At 40.6% G+C, this 27,795-nt stretch overlaps 1 protein-coding gene across 1 annotated transcript in view; it reads left to right on the forward strand.

Moving 5' to 3' along the window:
- CCSER1 (coiled-coil serine rich protein 1) overlaps positions 1-27,795 on the forward strand; it is an 896,462-nt gene that overhangs the window by 537,238 nt on the left and 331,429 nt on the right. The window contains exon 10 of the mRNA XM_056106638.1: positions 16,629-16,673. Coding sequence (XP_055962613.1) covers positions 16,629-16,673 — 45 coding nt within the window. The remainder of the gene's footprint in view (positions 1-16,628; positions 16,674-27,795) is intronic.

Below are 27,795 nucleotides of genomic sequence, written 5' to 3' on the forward strand. Positions count from 1 at the left end.
AATCCGCAATACAGCTCACGGAGGATCCTGATGTATTGGGCTTGAATGCCCTGATTGGCTAGGGCTTCAATGACCGCTTCCGTCTCAACAGAATCAAAGGCCTTCTTTAAATCAATGAACGTTAAGCAGAGCGGCATCTTGAACTCCCGAGAAACCTCAATGAGTTTGGTTATCGTGTGGATATGGTCGATGGTGCTGAATCCTTTGCGGAACCCTGCTTGCTCACATGGTTGTCCTTCATCTAGTGTTCTGCCAATCCTATTCAGGATGACTCGAGTGAACAACTTGTAGATGACAGACAATAGGCAGATCGGGCGATAGTTGCCAATGTCATGGATGTCTCCCTTCTTGAACAGTAGTACGGTCCTGCTGGTTTTCCATTGAGATGGAACCTTGCATTCAGACAGGTAGCGAGTGAAGAGCCGAGCCAGTGTATTGATGAGTACTGACGGCAGGTTCTTCAGGTGTTCAGGTCTGACCTTGTCTGGGCCGGGTGCTGTTTGCTTCTTTACTGACGAAATGGCGTGTCGGATTTCGGAAGGGAGAACGTTGGGAACGACATACCCATCCTGTGGAATTTGGTATGTCGGCAAGTGGACATGGCTATCGAAGAGATTTGAGTAGAAGTCATGGATAATCTTCTCCATTGCCGTTCTGGAGGATGTGATGGATCCATCAGGACGTCGGAGGGCAGTCATCTTGGTCTTATAGTTGGCGAAGGACAGGCGGGCGTTCAAGAACGCCTTCAAGAACGTCGAAGAAATAGCTAAGAGGACGAAGAACCTCCGGCTCCGGGCACATCTCTTTGATTCCACTGTTCTTCCTGCATTAACATATGCCTCAGAGACCTGGGCCCTACGCAAACAAGATGAGAACGCCATTCAGGTCTCCCAAAGAAGAATAGAAAGAGCTATGCTTGGAATATCACGTTTCACTCAAATGAGAGAACGAATCCGGAGTTCTGACATCCGTCGACGATCAAGGATCAGGGACGCTGTCTCATTTGCCAAGGTGTCGAAAATCAGATGGGCTGGTCACGTAATGAGATTTAAAGATGACCGTTGGACTAGAGCTGTTACTGATTGGATTCCACGGGATGTCAAGAGACCGCGTGGCCGCCCACCTACCAGATGGTCAGACTTCTTTGTCAAGGTCATGAACGATCGGTTTGAGGCCCTCCATGTTCCCGGAGCGAAGAGATGCCATTGGGCTACACTAGCACGCGACAGGGACAAATGGAGACGTTACTGGCGCCCGCTCGAGCAAATCGACGACTAACGGGAAGTTAAGTGATTAAGTGATTAAGTGATCCTCAGTAGTTACATCTGTTTTGTGCCTCAGTCTCTCAGTTTCTCCATCTCCAAAGAGCTCAGAATTTGTACCTCAAAGGGAATCAGTTGCCTTTCTATATAAAAATAATAAATCAGAGGAGAAAGAGATCCAAGGGTCTGTCCCATGTAAAACAGTGTCTAGATTTAAAACTTCAAAGGAGCATCCTGAAGTTGGCTGTTTGCTTCCCCTGCTTGTAGACGTCTTCTGCTATTATTTTTTTTTTCTGTTAAATATAGAGAAGGGATCACAAAGAAAATGATGGCTGGAGGAACCAGTCGGGATGGGAGATGTGTGCTTAAAGTAGATGATGGACCAAATATGAGAACCTCTCAGTGTCTGCATTGCAAACCATAATAGTAGAGAGAGAGAGAGAGAGAGAGAGAGAGGGGGGGGAATATTGTCTGCCGTGGGGCTGAAGCCATAGCACAGCAGATAGGGCATTTGCCTTGCATACGACCAACCCAGGTTCGATTCCCAGCATCCCATATGGTCCCCTGAGCCCTGCCAGGAGTAACTCCTGAGTGCAGTGCCAGGAGTAACCCCTGTGCATTGCCGGGTGTGACCCAAAAAGCAATATATACATATATATATATATATATATATATATATATATATATAGTCTGCCATGGAGACAGGGGAGAGGGTTGGAAAGGGAGGTTATACCGGGATATTGGTGGTGGGGAATGTGCACTGGTGGAGGGATGGGTGTTTGATCATTGTGTGATTATAATCCAAACATGAAAGCTTATAACTATCTCACAGTGATTCAATAATATTAATTTTTAAAAAAGCGCAAAAAAAACCAATTAAAAATATTTGGCTTCTTTCCCTCTCTCCCTTTAGGATGTTATAGATATTGGTCCTTTTGTTGCTGTTTCATGTTATCTTCAGCTTATAAGTTCTTAAATTTTTTTTCTGGTTTAAAAAGGGATTCTGGTTTCGGTCTTTGCTATCTGCTTTTCACACTCACTTTTCAGGTTTTCAGCTCGTCCGTTCTACCGCTGAGCAGTGCCACTGTGCATCTTTCTGCCCTTCCCTTCCCTTCCCTTTGTTCTTGCTGTTAGTGGCGTCAGGAGCCACACACTTGGCATCTGTGTTTTTATGGAGGTCGGGGTCTTCTTGCGCACTGCTTGTGGCACTGAGGGTCAGTGAGCTGCAGTGCCACTGGGTCTCAAGCTTGTGATGCTGAGATTCCAAGTCACAGCTTGTGTCTACAGGGCAATGCTTGGTCACTGAGCCACGTCCCTGCACCCCTTTATACAGCTTCTAGGTCCAGCCACCGCCTGGTCCTCGGCTGTGTCGTTTAGGTGTGGAACGTTCTCGTATTCCCCGCCCTTGTTGAGATTCTCCATTTGTGCATCCCATGATTTTCTAATTCCAGTAAGCTTTGTCTGACTCTTGTGTCAAGTTCTCTTCAGGTAGTTTGCTTAGTTATGTCACATTGGAAATTCCCACAGGTTTTTGTACTACTTCATCCATTGTCTTTGGTGAATTCTTCTATATCTTCACTAATTAGATCTCTCCGTATTTATTTCCCACCATAGCTCAAGTAGCTTCCTTTTCCAGCCCGGAGTAACGGTCTGGTTCAAATTGGAATTTGCAGAATATCAGCCTGGCGAGATTGAACTTTGGCTTGGCTTTCTGTGCTTGTCCAGGCGGAATCTGCATCACCTCGGAGGGTGACTGGAACATGGAGCCAGAATTTACTATCTCAAAAAAGCCAGCATATAAGGCCCAGGGTGATGGGTGGCACTGGGATTATTGTGTGGTCTTTGGTGCTTGAGCTGCCCAAGGGCCATGCAATCACCTTCTGGTCATGGTCAGTTTGACCTGTGTTACCTTCTCTGAAGCCTCATACGCCAGCTGACCCCTCACTGGGTCTGACTCTGAGCTCAGTAGATCTGCAGGTCCAGCTTTTTGACGCAGAAAGCTCGGAAGCAGGATGGGTGTAGAGGCCAGTTTTGAGAATATATTGAATGTAAATTATTGACTACAGATTGAAGCCTAACACTGATTTTTCTCTAGCAATGCTTCATTGCTAGGTGTAGTTATTCTTTACATAGATGATACACAGGGTTTAAGCTTTGCTTGAAAAGTATAATAAAGAAAGAAAAAGTCAGCCAAAAAAAGGATATTTACATTAGTTAAATGATATTCCTGTGCCCTGGAATCTATGGTAAATAAATATGAAAATTAAAGGGTGACAGAGAGAAAGTGGTAGATTCAAGTGATTAATGATTTTCATGCATTTGAAAAATTGTTTTGATTAAAAAAACTTGGAGAAATAGCGAGAAACTCCAAATATGTATGAAAAAACTTGTTATTTGTTACAAAGCGAAGCTTTGAATGCAATCTACAAGGCATGATATAAATGCACAATCAAAAAGAACATTGGGGAGATAATGAGCTGTCTTTGAAATCCTGCCTGTTATTCGCTTTAGGTACATTTTGGTGGGGTGATGGTTCCTAAAATAGAAAGCCTGTGTTCAAAGCGTTTCGTTCTACATCTTCAGGAAGATTCTTTTGACTCTGAAACGAATGCGTTCTCACTACAGAGTGACACTCCCATAAGTTCCTCAAATCCTATATATTTGATACTCGTAAGCCTATGAGCCAAATACAGGTGTGAACAGGCATACATGTGTGAACAAGTGTGTTGGTATTCATCAGTTTTGAAAGGAATATGTCCATGAACTTCTAGGGCTCAATTACTACAAATCATGTAAAAGACACTAGTGAAAGATAGAGAATGAGAAAAAGCATCCATTAAAACATGGCGCATACAACCATAGAGAAAGGCTGGGTTGGGACTGATGTGGAGGGTGGGGGGGAATCTAGGGACACTGGTGGGACTGGGGCAATAGCACAGTGGGGAGGGCATTTGCCTTACACGCGGCCAACCTGGGTTCGATTTCCAGCATCCCATATGGTTCCCCAAGCACCGCCAGGGGTAATTCCTGAGTGCAGAGCCAGGAATAACCCCTGTGCATCGCTGGGTGTGACCAAAAAAAGCAAATAAATAAATAAATAAAACATACTTCTATTAAAAAAAAAAAAAACTAGGGACACTGGTGCAGGGAAATGACACCGGTGGAGAAACCGGTATTGGGAACATTGTATGACTGAAATGCAATCATGAACATGGTGATCACTGTATCACTGTCATCCTGTTGTTCATCGATTGCCTCCAGCAGGCCCCAGTAACGTCTCCTTCGTCCTAGCCCTGATATTTTCGAAAGTGCCACATCCGAGGCTCTTTCAGGGTCAGGAGAATGAGACCCGTCATGGCTTTTGGCATACTGAATATGCCATGGGGAGTTTGCCAGACTCTGTCATGTGGACAGAATATATGGTGACAGAATCAAAAAATAAATAAAATAAAATATGGCATAGAGACATATTGTACCTACAACCTCACACTCTACTAAAAGACTGAATAGGAAAAATCTACAGTTTTTGACATGTCAGTAGTGGATAAGATTCACCATATTTTCTTTAGCATATTTTCCAGGGAATAAAAAGGACAGTACATTCTTTTGGTTTCAAATTATTTTTGATGGTCAAAAGAATTTTTTCCCCTCCATGATCTAACATACACATACACGACTATGTATCTCTAAACTTCAGAATTAGGTGACTTGAATGAAAAGCCAAGAAGCAAATAAGAGAAATGTTCCACATGTTTTGTGCTTTTGAAAGTCAAATTATAGAAATACATGTAGACATGGATTGCTAATTAACTTCTAATTTTTCACCAGATTTTTAATTTAGTACCTAATAACACATTTATGCAAAAATTTGGTGACGCAAAAATTCAAGGAAGTAGTTTAAAAATATCCCCACACAGCTGGTTCTCTGGTAGAAATCATTTGAAACCTGTCATTGTTCTCTGCACTCAAAATCTGATATTCGAAGAAAAAAATCTTTAAAGATATTATCTTGTCATATAAGTAGATCTAGGATCCAGATGAATTTTCAAAAAGCAAAATGTCATCATATATATGTATATTCAGTAATATTAATATATTGGTCCAAAACAATAGAATCACAATTATTTGGCTGGAATATATAGAAGTCAAAAATTGCTGTTTTATTCCTGGCTCTAACTAGAATATCCAGAAGTCAAAAATTGCTGTTTTATTTTAGGTTATTTCCATAGGACAAAAAGAAATGAGCAAGTATTTTTATTCATAGTTTGTAACAAAAATACTGAAAGGATTAAAAATTTGAATTTAATTATAAATTTTTGTTGATTTAACTTTAAAAGGAACAAATGAATTTACATTATCTTTTTTATTTTTAATTTTTATTAGTGAAACACCATGAGGTACAGTTGTAGACTTACAAATTTTTGTGCTTGGGTTTCAATTATACAGTGATCAAATACCCATCCCTCCACCAGTGCCCATTTCCCACCACCACGGATCCCAGTATCCCTCCCACCCCCCACCCCATCCCACCCTGCCTCTGTAGCAGGGCATTCCCCTTTGTTCTCTTCCTCCTTTTGGGTGTTGTGGTTTGCAAAAGAGTCAAGCCTGATTTTCAGGGAGAAATGTTGGATGATTTACTTTCCACTGATCACTTTGCATATAATGAAATGTCGCACGGCTGCTCACGTGGTTCAGAAAAAAATGTCCTGGTACCCACATGCCAGAGTCATGCTTGTAGAAGCTCATGGTCACTGGGATTCCAACTGGAGAAGGTGGGACGGCAGCACCTACCCCATCTGGGACCTCCCGGTGATATCGGCTCTGTTTGGGGCCTGGAGCATTCTCCGGGAGGTGTGGGGCCCTCCAGCCGGTTTTCTTCTTTGTTCTACATTATCTTTTAAGTTACTAAACTCAGCACCACTTAAACAATTCACAAATGTAATTTTGTAGTATAAATTTGGTATAGCAATAGTTATATGAATGAGTAGAAATGGAAAGACTTCCTTAATCAAGATGTATTAATATATATTCAGCAATGCATCGGGCATTGTTTGGGAAATTGTGGATGATTTAGAAATATACCAACAAGAAGACATTTAGCATATCACCACCTCCACTATCATCATCAAAGACTTTTATTGTATGTTACAGGCTTTGAGTATCCCTGAAAGTGGATGAGGCCATGTACTATAGTATTAATTACAGTGATAGAATTAGACTGTGTGGAGAGCTGAGATATAAATCTATTGTGGAACTTATCTGAGTTTATCATGCAGATTGCCAAGTGAAAAGAGTATTTATTGTGATAAACATCTAGAAAAAACCTTTGGTAGAAGAATACCTGATTTTTCCAAGGACAACTAAGAAAATCCAATTCTTTAATAAAACGATGGGTTTGCGGCACAGATAGGGATGAGATTAGAGATTTTATACGACTAACAGATAATCATATTTTATTATGAATTAATCATTTTAACTTCTTTTGTATATAATATGTTTGTTTTATTATATGAACTGAAAGTTTATTTGACATATGATCAATTAATTTCATATCTCCAGAAAACAATTTTATTTCTTTTTGACTCATTGTTGTACCATTGTTTTACAACACTGTATGTTTAAAAATAAGATTCACATTTCCTCGCATATATATTATAACTGATACCCACCATCAACTAATTTTAACCCTCCATCACTATGCCTCTTCTTTATTCTGCTCCCATAGAAATAATTTTCCAAATATTTCACAAAGCCACATCCTGCACATTAGGTGCTCAGCCTGTCCATACCTTTTAAATTGCGTTGATTTGATGTCTCCAACCAAGAGAGACCTCTAAAGTGACGTGCCATTCATTGTCAGTATTTAGCGTTTCTTATTTCCTGGTTTCTTATTTTCCCACTTAAGAATTAATAATTAGATTTTGTAAGAAATAGCATTGTGTAAAGTCCAGTTGATGTTCTTTGTAGCTGATACCTTCACAAAAAATAACCACCTAGCTGTGAAAACCAAAAACCCTGGAAATGTTCCAATTTTGGATCAACTTTATTGTATCACTGTATCACTGTCCTCCCGTTGTTCATCGATTTGCTCGAGCGGGCCCAGTAATGTCTCCATCATGAGACTTGTTGTTACTGTGTTTGGCATGTCGAATACGTCATGAGGAGCTTGCCAGGCTTTGCTTTGCCGGTGAGATAGTCTCGGTAGCTTGCCAGGCTCTCTGAGAAGGACGGAAGAATCGAACTTGGGTCAGCCATGTTCACTGCGTGCAAGGCAGACACCCTACCCACTGTGCTATTGCTCCAGCCCAATTTTATTGTATATATATATGTATATATATAGTCATAAAATATGAGGACCCCAAGTCTCCAGAGAAGAAATAATGTAACATATGCTTTATTCTAAGATGAGAACTTCTAGAAAAACTGGAGGCATAGAAGTTCTATACTTGTTTAATATTTTAGTTAGCCTACAGCAATGATAATCACAGACAAACTCTATGAGAAGCTATTTGTGCCCACAAAGTAACATTAATTTTCTTTTAATCTTTATCTGCCCCAGGAAATATTTCAATTGAATTTCACATTTCTTTCCAAGAAATCGGGAACTCTGGAATCCAACCTCATTTACTTAAACTTTTGCCAAAGTTATTTCAAAGCCTAAATGTATTTAAAACCCAGAATTTATTATCCTGCATTTGCTTCATCAATATGTAGAAGTGATGCGATTCTGGCGAACTTTCATGAAATCTGGAATTAGGTGTATTCATCCAATGAGTTATTTAATCATTCATTTTTATGCACATGCTTATCACTCATTTTATTTTTTTAAAACATTTCAAAAATGTTACGTAGTCATCATGAAGTTACAAGACTATTCAATATTGATTTTCAATCATACAATGTTTTAACACCGATACTTTCATATATATATATATATATGCACAATCACACAAAATCACAAATCATCCTGTTATTCGTCAATTGCCTCGAGCAGGCCCCAGTAACGTCTCTTTCATCCTAGCCCTGAGATTATATTCAAGGCTCTTTAGGAGAATGAGACCCATCATTGTTACTGGTATTTGGCATGTTGGGTACGCCACGGGGAGTTTGCCAGACTCTGCCCTGTGGGCAGGCTACATTCGATAGCCTGCCAGTTTGTCCAAAGTAGGAATAAGATGTCATAATAAGATGTCCGGGTTCCGGGAGCTGGTTTTTATAGTCTCTGAATCTTGGCCGCTGATGGGATTACACGGCGCCAGGGGGCCAGTTGGTGGGTGTGACCCCTGCCTACTGGAATTTGGAGGATCTGGGTGGAGGATGCTCGGCCCAAATCCGAGTAGGCTTGGAGATCTCGGCCCCGGAACCCGCGTGACTTTGTCCCTCTGCCAGTACCTTCATGTGTTTGGAGAGTGGTCTCAGCATGGTGGTGGCTGGTCCTGGAGGTCTTTGGCTGCCGGAGCCCTGGTCAGGGCGGGGAGGAAAGCTCAACCCGCTCCCCTCCATGGGGCCCCGGCGAGGACAGCCAGGCACGGGGGCAGGAGACTGCACTGTTCTCTTCTGGGAGCTGGTTTTTATAGTCTCTGAGTCTTGGCCACTGATGGGATTACACGGCACCAGGGGGCCAGTTGGTGGGTGTGACCCCCGCCTACTGGAATTTGGAGGATCTGATAAAAACACAATATAAGATGCATATATATAATACATAGTATATGTATATGTTATGCATACACACATACACATATACACACATGCACACACATATATAAATACACATATATACACACACATATATATACACATATCGTACTGTGGTTTACAGTGTCATTGCCAATAGGGTTTTGTACATAGCATTTTATCACCCTTCATCACTACCTCTTCCTCCCTGTTGAACCCTTCCTTCTACCATCATTAGCCTTGTCCACCCCTGTGTCCCATCCCAAGCCCCCTCAAGTGGCATGCTCCCTGTAAGACACCAGTTCTCACGTTCTTTGCTTCCATTGTCTTTGAGTATTTGTTATTCTCCCACTATGTTTCTTTATGTCCCGACTAAGAGAGAGCCCGGACATGAAGTTCAGTCTCTCTCTCTTGTGCTAACTTCACTCAGCGTGATGCTCTTTATGGCGTGGCAAACTGCATGCCTTTATTTTTCTCATGGTGAAGTAATATTCCATTCTGTGCATGTTTCTTTATCCAGTCATAATTTCTTTTTTCTTTTCTTTTTTTTTTCCTTTTTGGGTCATACCCAGCGATGCTCAGGGATTCCTCCTGGCTCTGTACTCAGGAATTACTCCTGGCGATGCTCAGGGAACCATATGGGATGCTGGGAATTGAACCCGGCTGCGTGCAAGGCAAATGCCCCACCTGCTGTGCTATCGCTGCAGCCCCGTATCCGGTCATGGTTTCTTTATCCAGTCATCTATACTTGAACGATCATGATCACTATCACTATCACTATCATCCTGTTGTTTGTCAATTGCCTCGAGCAGGCACGTATCCTTCATCCTAGCCCTCAGGTACAAGGCTCTTTCAGGTTTAGGAGAATGAGACCCATCATTGTTACTGGTATTTGGCATATTGGGTAGGCCACGGGGAGTTTGCCAGACTCTGCTGTGTGGGCAGGTTACATTCAGTAGCCTGCCAGGTTGTCCAAAGTAAGAAAGAGATAATAAGATGTCGTGCAGCCACTAATGCGGTCTCTGGGTCTTGGCCATTAATGGGATTACAGGGCGCCAGGGGGTCAGTTGGTGGGTGTGACACCTGCCTACTGGAAGGTGGAGGATCTGGGTGGAGGATGCTCAGCCCCGATCCGAGCAGGCTTGGAGATCTCAGCCCCAGGACCCGCATGCCTTTGTTCCTCTGCCAGTACCTTCATGCGTGTGGAGAGTGGTCTCAGCATGTTTGTGGCTGGTTCTTGAACACTTGGGTTATTTCCAGGTTTTGTCTATAGTGATTAGTGCTGCAAGGAACATAGGGGTGAAAATCCCTTTCCTCAGTTTTGTTTTTGTGTTTGGACCCTTGAAATGGAGAAGAAATGGAGTTGCTGGATCAACTGGAAATTCATCAATTATAGATAAAGTGTACAACATAAATGAGGAATTTCGTGACCTGTAGGACCAAAGATCTTTAAAATCCATCTAGAATAATAAAATAGTACAGTAAACTAGTATAAACCAAGTCACTGGTCTAGAGATAATAACATCTCACTTTCATTGCATATTTTCAATTACATTATAACTATTTTGGTCACACTCCTGGCTCTGCACTCAGGAATTACTCCTGGTGGTGCACAGGGGACCATATGGGATGCTGGGGATCAAACCTGGCTCAGCTGCGTGCAAGGCAAATGCCCTCCTCGCTGAACTATCTCTCTGGCCCTGGAAAAGTCTTAAAATTGCAACCTTAGCGATGTCTCTGGCTTAAAATTTCAGTGTAAGAAAAAGGAATATTTTCCAATATAATTACTAAAAGAGATAAGACCTCACAAAGAATATTTAGTAAATTCTTGTTAACTAAGGTATGTTCTCAGACTAGAATTTATATGAATTTGTAATTATTGTGGCTTTTAAAGAGATTAGAAAGTTGGAAATTTTCCTGAGTATTTTTTTCTATTCTGTAAACCTATCACAAGTTACATCTCATCAATACCACTTAAAAAAATGATTCCTATAATAAGACTAAGGTTACAGGTACGATTATACAATGGATTGTGTTTTTTTAGCAATCACTGTCACTGTCACTGTCCTCCCGTTGTTCATCGATTTGCTCCAGCGGGCCCAGTAACGTCTCCATTGGAGACTTTGTTGTTACTGTGTCTGGCATATCGAATACGTCACGGGGAGCTTGCCAGGCTCTGCCATGCGGGCGAGATACTCTCGGTAGCTTGCCGGGCTCTCCGAGAGGGGAGGAGGAATCAAACCCGGGTCAGCCACGTTGGCTGCGTGCAAGGCAAATGCCCTACCGCTGTGCTATTTAGCAATGTTAACCGTAAGTTGACCATGAATATAAAATTTACACAGCCAGCTGAAAGATGGAACTATACAAATAGAGGAAATCAAAATGAAGTAATCAATTAGGTTGATAGTAGGTATCTCAGCTATGTTCATAGTTTCACCTGCACACCGAGATTCCATATGAGATAAAAAGTTTTCCAGTTAGACTCTGTAAGTGAACCAACATGCCTGTCTTTAAACTATCGCACAGATCATAGATTTTAGGCACTATCTAGAGCATGCAATAGAATTCTCTATATCCTTTCACCATCATTCATTTTCTTGATTGTTAAAATAAATCCTAGGGTTGAATATTGTAAGCATTTTCCAATAGTAGAACAATTCCTCTTCCAAATGACAACCATGCTTAAAAAGAAACTTAGTGTTATGTTTTACAAATGCTTATTCTTAATTTTTTTAAATCAGACCCAGTGGTTATCAGGGTTTATTCCTGGCTATATTCTCAGGATTCACTCTTTGTGGTGCTCAGAGAACCATAAACAGTGCCATGGCTGAATTAAGTCACGAGCAAAGCAAACCTCTTAACCTCTGTACTTTCTCTCCAGCCTCAAACCCTTATTCTATTATGCCATGTGCCATTGCAGCAAAGTGACAAAACTACAGCAAGAACTTATTAAAAACTTATTAATTTGCCTCAAGGAGTCAGTTAAAAAAAAACAGAGCTAAACAACTGAAAGATTGTTTTCATTTGAAGTCAACATAGAAAGAGATACTTGTCTTTAATATCAAATAAGACCACTATAAAAAAAATTGATTAATCCAGGTAAAGTGCTTGTTCAAGTAGTTGATGCAGAGAACAAAGAATATTAGTTACGAGGCTGGAGCGATAGCACAGTGGGTAGGGCATTTGCCTTGCACAGGGCTGACCCAGGTTCGATTCCCAGCATCCCTCATGGTCCCCCGAACACCTCCAGGAGTAATTCCCGAGTGCATGAGCCAGGAGTAACCCCTGTGCAAAGCCGGGTGTGACCCAAAAAGCAAAAATAATAAAATAAAATAAACACATAAATTCTAAAAAAATATTAGTTACTTGTGTAACTGTCAACATAAATAGCCTTTAATTTGAATTGTTTTAACCAGAGTCATGATATCTTAAGCTACAATTAAGAATCAGTATGGACTGGCGTCAGTAAGGAACTATGTTTTATAGTTCAGTAGGAAACTATAGTTTGTTATGGGTCCTTTCATTTATTTTTTACAAATTGTCTAATTTTATTATTTTATTGCTCTTACTTGTAACATAAAATGATGAAGACATTCTCCAAAAGTATACAAAATATTTAAGAAAAAGATGTATTATTAACCTACTGAAACAATTTGGTTAAAGGAAGATAGTCTTGGATTAAGGCTGTACTGGCAGAATATACTGAATCCCTCCACAGAATACCTACTGAGTTCAAGCGCTGGATAATTCTGAGTAGAAGCTGACATCCCTGTTCCCAGTTCTCTCATCAGTCAAATGAATATACTGAGTTACCTGTTATTTAAAGTTTCTTTCTGACACCTTCTTCATTCCTTTATGGTTAATTTCAAGTTGAAAATGATGCTCAATTATTTGAGGTCATAAAAGACAGTTATTAAATAAGTCAAATAATAAATATGTCTTAATATTTACAAGAAATCATTTCTGTGAAGTTGCCATAGCACGGGATATCAGGTAGCTTTCTGTAATTTTTCATACTGGATAGCAGAGCAGCCCCATGAAAGGAGTGTTGAAAACTCTGATTTCTGACTTCCGGTTCCTAAGAAAGTAGGGAAATCTTTCTAACATGATGGCCGTTTTGGAAACATTAGCAATTATTGTGAAGAGTCCCCACACCCATTGCCCGTGTATATTTATTTATTTATTTATTTATTTATTGCTTTTTGGGTCACACCCAGCTGATGCTCAGGGGTTGCTCCTGGCTCTGCACTCAGGAATCACTCCTGGCAGTGCTTGGGGGACCGTATGGGATGCCAGGGGATCAAACCCGGGTCACCCACGTGCAAGGCAAACGCCATACCCGCTGTGCTATTGCTCCAACCCCGCCCGTGTATACTTCAGACTGTGGTGACCTTACCCCCAAACATAGTTATGGAAATTGGGGCAACAGTACCCTGGACACTCCTTGTCATGGGGTGGCTTAGCCAGTTTTAGTCCCCGACACCGCATATGTTTCCTGAGCCTGCTAGGAGTGACCCCTGAGCACAGAGCCAGGAGGAAGTCCTGAGTGACTGTGAGCATGGCCATCATTAAAAAAAATGGCTTTCAAAATAAGCATTTGCTTAAACAACACATCTAAATGTCTTCTCTTGAAAGATTTTACACGTCAGTCAGTGTTTTAGTTCCTATCTAAGCCATCCACATTCCCTTAGACTTTTGCTGCTTCTCGTATTTCCGCATGTGCATGGATCACCCAGAATCTATTAAAATGGAATTCTTACTCAGCAGCGTCTCAGATAAAGGACTGTTTTATTACTTACTTTGATCTTATAAGCGTCTTGCATGATACCATTTCTATAGTAAATTCACAATAAATGTGCAAAATATGGGAAATGACTGAGAATGAAAATGAAATTGGAGAGAAAAGAAGGGAAAGGAGGTTAAAAACTAGAATCAGGTGATTGTACTGCATTTCCTCACTCTCAGCATACAAAGAGGCTGCAGGAGAAAAGATAACAGGAATTAACTTTTCATTGCATTTAGACTGGGCAGACGCCACCCCCACCCAAAATTTCATAATTGAGTTTTTAAATGGGAGTATTCCCAGTGAACAAAGACAGGGAGACTGGTCATCTTTGATTCTTTTTCTTGCACGTAAGTACGTTTTGCACAGGTCTTGCCAAGAATAAGATGACCTTGTATTCCATTTAATTAAGCATAGTATTTGGGACGAGAGGTGAGGTATTAAGTTAAATTATTCGCCCTTCATTGTAGGAGGCAGTTTGTAATAATAAAATAAGTGCGCTATCTCATCAGAAGATGGACTCCTGAATACTTTTCAGATGATCACCAACCTTATTTATGTTTATTTTAATTTAAAGAATTTCTTTTTAATTTTGGGGCTGCACCCACGGATGCTCCGGAGTGACTCCTGGCTCTGCACCCAGGAATCACTCCTGGATGCAGGGATCAAACTTGGATTGGGTGAATGCAAAGCAGATGATCTACCGTCTCTATCATCGCTCCTGCTCACCTTTTGTTTTTAATGTTTAGTCTGCAAGATGCAGCAGATATAATAGCGAAGAAGACTACTATAATAGTATATCCTATGTGTACAACTTCAGCTCTTTTTTTTTTTAATAAAAACAATTAGGGCATTAGCGGGCATCCCAAGCTGTCTTGTGAGGTCTGGGGTTTTTGTGCTGGTGATTCTCAGCCAGCCAGGCCAGTGGGTTGGTGCAAGGGCCCCGACGCTGTGGAACTATTTAGACCCGCAGTTATGGGGGTACCCAGGCCAGCACAGTGGTGTTTAGGGGTCACAAGGACTACACCTCTTAGTCACATGCCAGGTGAGCACCTGAACCCTGCAACATCTTTCTGGTCTCACCATGTGAACTTTAACCAGCAATATTTAGATTGTGATTTTCCCAAGGAACAATCATTGCTGAAGCACTCAGTATACTCCAAAAAAGTGAAAACAAACTATTAAAAAAAAATAAATCCTGGAGCTGGAGAGATAGCACAGCGGGTAGGGCGTTTGCCTTGCCCGCGGCCGACCCGGGTTCAATTCCCAGCATCCCATATGGTCCCCTGAGCACCGCCAGGAGTAACTCCTGAGTGCAGAGCCAGGAGTAACCCCTGTGAATTGCCAGGTGTGACCCAAAAAGCAAGAAATAAATAAATAAACAAATCCTTCTGAATGAGAAAAAATATTTGTACATCCTATATCTTAAAAGGGTTGAAAATCCAACATACATAAAGCTGAGAGAAGTTAACAACAAAACTCCAAAACCCTTCAAGAATGGGGAGAAGAGCTCAATGGGACTTCCTCAAAAAAACCATAAAGATGATCAACAGGCATATAAAAAAAGTATTTTAATCACTGATTATGAGGGAAATATAAATCACGAGGTAATGAAGTATCACATCGCACCAGTGAGAATCGGGGTTGCTGACAGTTCCAGAAGTGGCCAGTTCTGTCCGCTTGAGCCTCTGTGAAGAAACGCAGGGACCCTTCTCCAAAATCTCAGCATAGACCTACAAAACAAACCAGTGATCACATCCTTGGCATCTCTCCAATGAATAAAACCATATTAATTTGAAAATAGTTCTGCATTTTATGCTCATTGTGGCATTAATTTACAATAGCTATGATCTGGAAACAACCCTCCTGTCCAATGCTAGAGAAGTGGATAGAAATTTTGCTATACCTATATAATGGAACACTGTAGCACTGTCCTCCCATTGTTCATCAATTTGGTCGAGCGGCACCAGTAACGTCTCCACTATGAGACTTGCTGTTACTGTTTTTGGCATATCAAATATGCCACAGGGAGCTTACCAGGCTCTGCCGTGTGAGTGGGATACTCTCGGTAGCTTGCCGGGTTCTCTGATAGGGATAGAGGAATCAAATCTGGGTTAGCCGCATACAAGGCAAATGCCCTACCCACTGTGCTATGGCTCAAGTCCAATGAAATACTACATGGAGAATATTGTAAACCGTGTTCTATTGATCATGGGCTGGAGTGATAGCACAGCAGTAGGGTGTTTGCCTTACAAGCGGCCAACATGGCTGAGCTGGGTTCGATTCCTCCACCCCTCTCGGAGAGCCCAGCAAGCTACCCAAGAGTATCTCGCCTGCAGGGCAGAGCCTGGCAAGCTCCCCGTGACGTATTCGATATGCCAAACACAGTGACAACAAGTCTCATGATGGAGATGTTACTGGGCCCGCTCGAGCAAATCGATGAATAATGGGAGGACTGTGTCCATGACCGTTCTATTGATCATAATAAAGTTAAAAGAAAAAGAAAAATGCATGCATGCAGTTTTATTTTTAACCTGTGTTCTTAACACTTAGCTAAAATGTATTGCCAACATCCTGGAATACTCAATATTGACATATACATGTGATCATCATTTCTATTCAGATCTTTTAAAATAATTTTGCTACTTTAAAAACTTTGCATTAATATTAATTATTATTTCTTTTGTTTTTGTGGATTATTTTTTACCATATCTGGTGGTGCTCAGGAATTATTCTTGGTGCTGTGCTCAGGGATCACTGAGGGTGGGTTTGGGGTACCTTATAGTTACCGGGGATCAAACCTGGGTTAGCTGGGTGCAAGGCAAGTGACTGATACACAGTACTATTTCTCTACCTTCTAGTTAGTTCTTCTTTGTGCACATTTACATATATATGTCTTTTAATTTCAGGGTTTGAATCTGAAAAGACTGGACGCCGTGCAAGGAGGGAGAGAGGTAAGACATCTAAAGAAAGGGAGAGAGAGAAAGTAAATGGTTGCAGCATTGATGAATTTGATGGTGGTGATGGTGGTATTTGTGGACATGTGTTGAGAATTTTGCATATGCACATTCTGTTCATCTAGCCAAACTCATCGACGTGTTTATGTGATATATCTGTGCATGTTCTTCTAAACCTTCTTTCTGTTTAAGCAAATGCTATTTCCATTAAAGTGGATTTTTACATCAACAAGGATCTATAGCTAGGGTTGAATGGCCTTTCAAGTAGACTATTATGCAATGTTTAAAAGATTGACTGAGAAATCAGAAAGTTTCTAAGAACCCAAACATTGTGTGACATCTGGAATTCTCCACTCTAATCTCCAAGATCATTGTATATGCTCTTAGTATGCTATGAATTATTTAATAGTGGGAGGTTGTTCTGAAAAGAGCAGTAAATCATAAAACTTTAATTATTGTATATCCTAAATGTTTCATAAAGTTGGAGAAGCTTTAATAACAACACAGTACCATTTCACATTTATTATGTGTTTTATTCTTTTCTAATCTAACTGAACATAAATATTTAGCCTCGATAAAAGTTATTTTCATGCTAAACAGAAATTCTTGTAACTTTATTCTCTGATTAAAGTCTCTGAGTGTTGTGGTGGTCAGGGTGGAAGGCTTAATTCAGCGGAGTGATATTTTTTTTCTGTTGTCCAAAAGGTAACTTTATTTATTCCAAATAAGTCTTATCCCTGTCATTATTTATGGTTTCTTTTTATACTAAAAATTAAGATTTCTTCTGTATTGGTTGAATATTGTTGGCCTCTCTTGATTTTTTGATTTTCAGCTTTGTACTTTAAGAATCTGAATTTCTAGAGAACTTCTTGTTTCGATTGCTTCCCTTCATTTTCTGTTTTCCATCAATAAGAATTTGTGTATTGGATGGACTCATAATAGCTGGTTCATGCTAGTAGAATAGCTAGGAAAGGTGACATATAGAAAAATATCTAGGTGTTTCTCATGTTCTAGGGGAGAACGGCAATAAGGATATTGTTGTCAGTGATGACAGAGCGAGAGGAAAATTTTATGTATAAGAAAGACCTCAGGACCATTCTGGTTTTGTGAGAGTAACTGCTTCTGCTCAGACAAGAACTGAAACGGATCTCTTTAGAGAAAGAACCTAACTCATCACCTCATACAGGAAGGTTCACATCCAAGAAGTATTGCCGGTTATCTTTGCTGATTCAGTGACTTTAAGGACAAATAATTCGGAGTTACCCAATTTTTTACTCCTGAATCCTAGTCCAATGATAACTGTGTCTCAAAGAAAACTTAAATCAAAATACTCATGGAACACCACAGCTAAGGCATAGTAAAATTCTTAAATGACTTTGTTAAAATTTTGTACTTTTTCATGACACTATACAAGTCTACTGGTTCTTTTTAAAGTGACTTTTACATTATGCTTATTTTTTAATTTTCTCTGTATTTATTTTATTACAAGTGTACTAATGGATAGGGGAAGTAAACCATGTGTTTTCCTTAATTTTATTTTGAAATGATTTTATAGCTGTTGTAAAGGCCAAATTTTAATGACTTACAGCTTAATATCCTCATCTGCATATATGAACAACACTAATTTGGACTTTCTCCCTGAAATTATTGGAATGCTTGTGGAAAAGATGAGATCATCACATTAGTGATACTTAAGTAATCTCTTGCTCATTTTCCAATCAAGAGTGGAAAGCAAAATTCATGTTTAAAATGTGAAACAATGACTTCACTTCCTTTCTGAGCAATACCTTGTTACTTGGGCAAGCTAGAATTCTCCTTGTTTTTATCCATGATGTACCGGCCACTGCACCCTACAGTAAGACTTTAAGGAGGTGTCAGAACATCAGGAGCATGTGGTGGACATTGCTGGGTCCAGTCTCATTTGTTGGTGAGCTGCTACCACTAATGCAGCTACAATGTCAGTCTCCTCGGTGCTTTTGGTTAGAAAACGTGACATATTCCTTTCCCGTTGCTTTTTTGCATCTTCTTGTTCTATGGGCACAGTGAAAAGATACACATTATACATCTGGTTGAATAAAATTTAAATGTGTGGATTTAGCAAGTCTTCCTCAAACACTCTCTTGAATTTTTCATCCTAATACTATTGTGATTGATGAAGACTTAATAACAGCGATTACTTCTTAGGATGAATTAATTTGTGTTAGTTCAAATGACAGGTGTTCCCAATAGGTGTTGATGGATGTGACATTAGGGCTCATTACCAAATATTTATAAGAAGGCTTAGGAAGTGTCATTTAAAAATGTCCTATTTACTTACTTGAGATAATGACAACAGTTAGAGCATGCACAGAAAACTGAATTAGGCAGCAATATCCTATTTAACTAAGCGATACATACTATTAAAATGCTCATCGTGATACAGGAAGGCCAGATTGGAACATTACATGATGCATAAAACTATAAATTAAGAAGTGATTAAAATATAAATTACTTTTCTGAGGAAAATAGACATGGGTAGCACCAGAATAACTTGCTTTATTGAAAACATTTGATAGTTTTATTTTACGTTTAGAACATAGTTATATTTGTATTCTTACATAGTCATCCGTGCATTATGTATATATAAATTGCAAGGGATAATTAGAATAGATGGGGTTGTTTAAAAGTGGGGTCAGGCGTTGGAGCCAGTACGGTGCTTGCCTTGCATGCATCTAGCCAGAATTTGATCCCCAGCATCCTACACGGTTCCCTGAGCACCCCTGGGATTAATTCCCCAGTAAAGAGTCAGGAGTAATCCCTGAGCACTTGGGTGTGGGCCTAAAAAAAAAAAAACAAAAAATGCAATTATAGCTACTTGCTTTGTCCCGGGAAAATCCTGGGTTTTATCCCCAGCACTGCCACCCCCTCTAGCCCAGAGTGAGATTAGTGAAATGTTCTCAAAATATGAGTATTTGATTGATATTTCTATCTGATTGCAAATGAACTTCCTCCTCCCAGAAAGAGCTAGTAACTTATAGAAAGAATTCTCTGGGTATGACGTATAGATAAATTATTATATTTCTCTTATCAAGGATTTTGTTAGTCTATACATTTTTTTGTTATTTAGTGTAAATAATGTTGAGTTACACTATTTTCTTAAAGTATTGTATTTTACAAAGCATTGATTTGTTAACTTATTAAACATTCGTATGTGTAGTATTGTATCTTAATTTTAGTATATGCTTATATACTTATTACATATTACTTATTACGTTATTATATGTATTATTTATTATATATACTTAAATGAATTATATATTTCTTTCTCTTAAAACTACTCCAGCAGCAATATTCATCAAATCTTGTCACAACTTTTAATAGACATATAAACCTCATGTCACACGTAAAGAGAATTAATGATTACGTACAGACACTTGCATTAGGCTCAACGATGTTCTTAGAAATTCTACTGAATGTGGTAGCGACCGTGAGAGACAATAGTTAACGGAACTTTAGGAGTGTGACCTTGTTGTTGGAGAGTGCAGTGGCTTAAGCACTGTAGAGATGATCAAAATACAACCCAAGTACAAGGGCCAGGGATCTAGCACAGAGACTCGGGGGCTGGCTTCGCACATGGACACCCCCAGTTTGGTCTCAGCACTGTCTTTGGTCCCTCAAAGCACCACCAAGAATGACCCCTAAGCAGAGAGCTGGGAGTAAGCTCTGGGAACTTCCAGGGGTCCAATCATCAGTATTAAGTATGTAATATTTTAAAGTAAGTGTGTGATATTCTTGATAAACTTTCACTATCAATATTGCAAACCACAATGCTCAAAAGGAGAGAGAGAGACAGAGAGCGACAGAGAGAGAGAGACAGAGACAGAGAAAGAGAGTGAAAGAAGAGAGGTGGCAGTCGTAGAGGCAGGCAGAGGGTGAGGGGATAATGGGAGGGAACCTGGGGACCCTGGTGCTAGGAAATGTACCCTGGTGGAGAGACGGGTATTGGAACACTGTAGGACTGAAATCCAATCACAAACAGCTTTTTAAGAGTCTATCGCAAGGTGATTTAATAAAAAAGTTTTAAAAATCTATTATAATTTAGGTGGTTTCAATACTTTTAAAGTTTATGGTGGCAGCATACAAAATCACTCCACACTCCCTACCACCACCACCTAAATGACCATGATCACTGTTCCTGTGTCACCTTTGTTCTCGTCTCCCTCCCGCCCCCATTGTTTGTTAGTTGGCTTTATATTCTTGTACCTTGATGTATTGATTTATTGTCTACAAGATGTTTTTGATGGAGTCTTCAGGGTTTCTTGTGTATAGTCATCATTTCTTGTGCAAACTGTGATAGTTTCAATTCTTTTCTATGTTGAAACCCTTTGATTTATTTTTCTTCTCCCTGAGGGCTGGAGCGATAGCACAGAGGTAGACCATTTGCCTTGCACTCAGCCGGCTCAGCTAGAGCCGGGTTCGATTCCTCCGCCCCTCTTGAAGAGCCAAGCAAGCTACAGAGAGTATCCCGCCCAGCTTGGCAAGCTCCCCGTGGCATATTCATATGCCAAACACAGTAACAACAAGTCTCACAATGGAGGCGTTACTGTGCCCGCTCGAGCAAATCGATGAACAGTGGGAGGACAGTGCTCCCATCCTGGTGGTAGGGACTTCCCAAACTATAATGAATCAAAGTAGAGAAAGTGGATCTCCTTGACTTTTACGTGATCACAAGGTAAAGGTTTCCACTATGATGTTGGCTCTGGGCTGTTTGTAGAAGACCACGGCTATCTTGAAGTATGCTCCCATCTCTGTATCTTCTGGAGGGTTTCTGCATGCTTTGTTTTCAATTCTAAAAATAACAAACTTGTGTTTGATAATGTTTCCATCCCTCCTTCAACCCTGAGTAATACACTTAACTAGGTTGAAGCTTTATGAATTGAAATTTCTTTTCATTCAAACATCTCTACGTATAATTCTCTCTATTCTCTTCTTGCTTGTCAAGTTTTATTTGATAGATATGCTGAGAAAATTCTGTTTTTCCCCCTTGTTTGTGTGGTTCTGCCTTTCTCTTGTGCTGTAAGGAGTGTCTCTATCTCTGGTGCTTGCCAGATTGGTTACAATGTGCTTGGGTTTTCTCTGGACGATGCTCTTCCCTCAGCTAAGAAGGCACCCACCTTCCTCTTCAGGTTGGGGAAGTTCTCACCTATTATTCCTTCAGATAGCCATTTTTCCCTTCTTCATCTCTCTTCTTCTGGATTTCCTATGACTCAAAAGTTGTTCCTCCTGATTTAACTTTTTTTAAAAGTCTGTGTGGTCAGACTCTATTTGCTGTGATCAGAATCCCTTGACCAGTTTTTCTCTCCATTTTCCTTTGTGCTTATTAAAATCCTTCAGGTTCCTTTGTGTTTTCTCTTTGTTCTCTGCGGTGTCTTCTTTCAGGCTGGTGACTTTCACAGGATCTTCACTGATTCATTCTTAGGCTTTCTCCATCCTGCTACAAGGACTTGTACTCTTAGCCCTGGTGCTTCTATTCCAATGGGTTCTTTCACACCCCCATCAGGTTTTCTTCAAATTCACTGATTCTCCCTTCACATGTCTTTTTCAGGTCATTAAAATTTGGTATTATTATTATCCTCAATGTTTTCTTCAGGAAGATTGCAAAGGTGTGAGGTCAATGGGGGCCTTTGTGGACTTCTGTGACCCTCCCACAAGGTGGCACTCCGATGTTTTGTCATTTCTCCTGGTGCTCTGTGGTGGCTGAGGGATGAGTTGAGTCTGGAAGCACTTTGGATGTGTGCTCGGAGGCAAGAGAGCACAGGCTGCTGAAACTTGGGAGAGGAGCCATTAGGCATTGCTTTGGGTCTCTGCTTCACCTCTCCATTGGGGGTCGTGAGGGAGAGGGTCTGAAATTATTTATTTTTATTTTTGAAGTAACATTGCATTACATGATCGTATGTTTCTTGAGTTCATGAATGAAAAACCTTGACTTTTAATGCACTCCTTTCGTATAACCCACTGAACTCACATCTCATAAAGTGCTGAGCCAAAGAAGTGGAAATCTTGTTTTCCTTTTCAGTGGAAATTTCAAATCAAGTGCTAAATATTTGCACACTTAAAAATGTACGCCTTCATAAAACATGCTGTGGATCTGAATCTGAACAGAAGCCTATTTTAAAAAATTAACACTTTAGGTTGGGTTGGAGAGATAGCACAGTGGGCGAGGCGTTTGCCTTGCACGTAGCCAATCTGGTCGGCCCAGATTCGATTCTTCCATCCCTCTCAGAGAGCCCGGCAAGCTACTGAGAGTATCTAGCCCACACAGCAGAGCCTGGCAACTCCCCGTGACGTATTCGATATGCCAAACACAGTAACAACAAGTCTCACGATGGAGACATTACTGGGCCCGTTCGAGCAAATCGATGAACGACGGGATGACAGGACAGGACAGGAACACCTTAGGTTAAGTTCTCCAAACAATTCCTTACGAATATGAACAAATATGACCAAAACACCATTCTAATGTATTTATCAATTTAGTAGAAAAGTTCTATTTTGATGTTTGGATGTACAGCTGCGTACATCTAGCCATGCCGATGATACCAAAAAGCCTACTTTTAGTTGTAGGATAGCAAGTATGAGGAGATAGACTCTAATAGATACAAAATTAGGAAAAAGTCGATACTTCGAATCCTTAGAGTAGATGGTTTCTGAATTTGTCATTCTCAAAAAAAATTGTGGGATGCCTGTCAGTCTGTGTTTTGTTGTCTAGAATGCTTTACTTTATTGAGTTAAGTGTTGTATCTTTTCTGCAAAAAAATAAATAAATAAAAGTAAAGTAAAAAGTAAAGGCCCTCCCGTTGATCATCGATTTGCTCGAGCGGGCCCAGTAACGTCTCCATTGGAGACTTTGTTGTTACTGTGTTTGGCATATCGAATACGTCATGGGGAGCTTACCAGTCTCTGACGTGCGGGCGAGATACTCTCGGTAGCTTGCCGGGCTCTCCGAGAGGGGCGGAGGAATCAAACTCGGGTCGGCCATGTTGGCTGCGTGCAAGGCAAACGCCCTACCACTGTGCTATCGCTCCAGCCCAAATAAATAAAAAACAGTAAGAAATACCAGGAGAGGGTTGGACGATAGTGTAAGCATTAAGGTGCTTCCTTCCCAGGTGGCTGACCCTGGCTCCAATCCCGCAAGCCACAGTGCTCACCTGAGCACATCCAGAGGTCACATCTGAGTCTCGACCAGGAATAACTGGTGAACAGCACTAGGTATCACCCCAGTTCATCTCCCTAAAATGAAAATGAAATAAATGATAGGTAAAATAAACTTCTAAAACTTAAACATAATGAGAAGGCCCTCCCGTTGATCGTCGATTTGCTCGAGCGGGCCCAGTAATGTCTCCATTGGAGACTTTGTTACTCTGTCTGGCATATCGAATACTCTCGGTAGAGAAACATTTGAAAATTGTAGACTAAAGGTCAATTATTGAACCTAATCATTTTCCAACTTACTTTATATTAAAATAATCAAACAATGGTTAAGAATTTTCTATTTACAGTGCCATTTGCATAGACAATGTTTCTAAATGGGGGACTTGCTTTATCCTGCCAGGGGACCTCTTTGATACTGTGGCTGAATAGAGACTTTGTATGTCCCTTGACACATGTTTGCTGTGGTGGGGGCTTTCTGAGCACTGTGTAGGGAGTCTTTACAGTGATTCTTGGCCACTGTTCCTTGTGGGTCAATACCCAGGGCCAGGAATGCATTGTTTCTCTGGTCCTTCAGTTCTCAGGATCACCAGTTACTCTGCCGTTGTGCTTAGGGGTCTGCGTGGCCAAACACAGCGGTCTTTGGTGGTACGTGTGATGCTGGAGATTGACCTAAATTTCCCAGCATGCAAAGTGTGTACCTGGTTCCCTGCATTCTCTCCCTGACCCCAAATTACTTATTTCTATTTGAAGCCAGAAGTCATTTTTCAACCTGAGCCCCAAAAGAGAAAAAATTCAAAGAATGAGACAAAGGACATTGTACATTTCAAACAACTTAGGTTGCCTGGAATATTCACACAAGTTTTAAAATGGAACCATTGATTTGTTTTTCTATTGATAGCAATTAGAAATTTTAAGCATGTTATTTTATGCCTTGGTTATTGCTTAAAATGTGAAAATCTATTGTCACTTTTTCCTTGTTCAATGGATATAATTTTTTTTGTTAAGGAATAAAGGACATAAAATACATGACTACTAAGAATAAGGCTGAAATTGGAGAATGCATATTGTTCCGGGAAATGACAGAAAAAGTAAACTGGAACTATCACTGTTCTCTTAAAATCTAATATTTTCTATAATTTTAAAATGATAGAAGATAATATTTTTAGAGCTTTGTGTATCACATAATAAATCTTCAGCAATAAATGAGTTGTTATCACTATCTTTTATATCTATGTATATATATTCCTACATGTTTGGCAAACTTTTCTCTAATTGTGTTTTATCTATTGTTCAATATTCAGAATACACTGGATGTTTGTATTCTTCTTCAAATTTTGTCTTCTCTTTTTTTGGTTGCGGTAAGATTTTGAACAATGGTTTCTTTCATAAGATAAATGCCGTTTTTGAAAAATACATATTGGTCAATACTCTGTATTCTTTTTAATATATGAAAGTTGAAACCAAGTAACTTTGCTTTTATAAGTAGACTGACTCTTATGTTTTAGTGACTGTAGCTTGCCATCAAGAAATACCTGCTTTTTTGTTATTTTTGTTTTGTTTTGGGGTCACTTACCATGTAAGCATGTTCCTTAAATAAGAGTACCCCATAAAAGGGAACGATTGGTATTATATATCATTTCCTAACATCATCTCATCATTTTGAATCTTTGTATTGTTTTTTGGGGCTGGAGCGATAGCATAGTGGTTGGGCATTTGCCTTGCCCGCAGGCAGCCCGGCCGAGCCGGGTTCGATTCTTCCACCCCTCTCAGAGAGCCCGGCAAGCTACCGAGAGTATCTCGCCCACACGGCAAAGCCTGGCAAGCTACCCGTGATGTAGTCGAGATGCCAGACACAGTAACAATGAGTCACACAATGGAGACGTTACTGGGCCCGCTCGAGCAAATAGATGAACTAAGGAAGCACCGTGCCACCATGCTACCGTATTGTTTTTTGGGGTGACAGACCTGTATATCTGTATATCTATATCTATATCTATAGATATCTGTATATACCTGGCTCTGCTCAGGACTTACTCCTATCTCTGTGTTCAGGGATCACTTTGGATGGGGTTCAGGTGAACATACGCATCTGGGATGGAATCTGGGTATCTGAATGAATGGCAGGTATTTTATCTCCTGTACTGTCTGTCAAGACTCAATTGTTTATTACAATTGTTTGTTAATTTTGCGAGGTGCTCAGCAAGAGTGTAGGTGATGCCAGCCCTGTATGTAGCATCCCGGCCTGAGGACTAAGTGCGGTCGCCGCCACTCAGACCAGACTTGTGGCCACATGCAAGCAACACATGTGTCTTCATTTGCCTATGGTTGTTCTTGGGGGCCCACTCTGGCTATCTGTCTTCCTCCTTGCTCTGTACTCAAGGGTCACAGCCATGGAGGTTTGGGGAACCAGATGGACTTCCAGGGGTTGAACTTGGGCTGGCTGCAGGCAATGCAAGCTCCCTGATCACCATACCAGCTCTCGGCTCTTTCTGGCACATTTTCATTTGTTTCTAGGGCCAGTATTGAGCAGCGCATGGGGACTGGACATCGCTGCCTGCAGAGCTTGGCCTGGGGGGCTTGGGGCAAAGGGCGAGCATTATTATGACAGGGGCTTTGGGGTTCTTTTTTTTTTTAATTTTATCGAATCACCGTGAGATAGTTACAAGCTTTCATGTTTGGGTGACAACCACACAAAGATCAAACACCCATCCCTCCACCAGTGCACATTCCCCACCACCAATATCCCCGGTATATCCCCCCTTTCCCACCCTCCCCCTGCCTCCATGGCAGACATGATTCCCCATAAACTCACTTTACCTTGAGGCATTATGGTTTGCAATACAGACCCTGAGGGGTTATCATGTTTGGTCCTTTATCTACTTTCTGCACACATCTCCCATCCCGACCGGTTCCTCCAGCCATCATTTTCTTAGTGATCCCTTCTCTATCCCAGCTGCAATCTCCCCTCCATTCATGAGGCAGGCTTCCAGCTATGGAGCAGTTTTCCTGTCCTGTGTATCTACTATCCTTAGGTTTCAGCCTCATGTTATGGTGTTTTGTACTCCACAAATGAGGGCAGTCCTTCTATGTCTGTCCCTCTCTTTCTGACTCAGTTCACTCAGTGTGATACTCTCCATGTCTATCCATTTATAAGCAAAGTTCATGACTTCATCTCTCCTGACAGCTGCATAGTATTCCATTTTGTAAATGTACCAACGTTTCTTTAACCAGTCGTCTGCTCTAGGGCACTTGGGTTGTTTCCAGATTTTGGGCCTTGGGGTTCTATGCACCGCCAGGGATCAATCTCAGCCAGAGTTTACACTGCTTGGTATTTGCACTTCAATCCCAACCCTCTCAAGCATTGTTTTGGTCGGGAGATTCAACTGTGTGCTTGGACTGTTAGCCTACACCGATGCTATCAGTGATTTACTTGCCTGACTATTCCATCTTAGCTCCGAGGTAGGAAATCCCAAACAGGGCAAAACAATTTCTTTCGATCCATCACAAAGCATCAGCAATATTTAATTTCCTGTTCATAGTATAGACCAGACCATGATATTGTATAGGAGAGACTACCTTGCCTGTACAATGGCATTGTTTACAGGCAACAGATCCGAGGAAATACCAGATTAATAAACTACTCATAGCCTGCGTGCTTGGGGGAAGATCTTTAAATTGAATTCTGAGGATCTCTTCAAAACTTGCAGATCTGTTCTAAACTTTATCAAAAGGCTTCCCAAATAAGCCTATTTTTTTTTTACCAAAACTGACCTGTTAGTAAGACAAACAAAAATCTGAGAGAGAGCATATGATTATTTTGTTTCTCTTTGTTATGAAAATTGTTGACTCATTGTCTAAATAAGATATCTCTGAAGTAATATTGATAGAACGTTATTTCCCAAGAAAAGCTAAACAAAACCGACAATAA

The sequence above is a fragment of the Sorex fumeus genome, unplaced genomic scaffold (genome assembly GCF_029834395.1).
Source record: "Sorex fumeus unplaced genomic scaffold, SorFum_2.1 ptg000136l, whole genome shotgun sequence".
In the NCBI taxonomy this organism is placed as follows: domain Eukaryota; kingdom Metazoa; phylum Chordata; class Mammalia; order Eulipotyphla; family Soricidae; genus Sorex; species Sorex fumeus.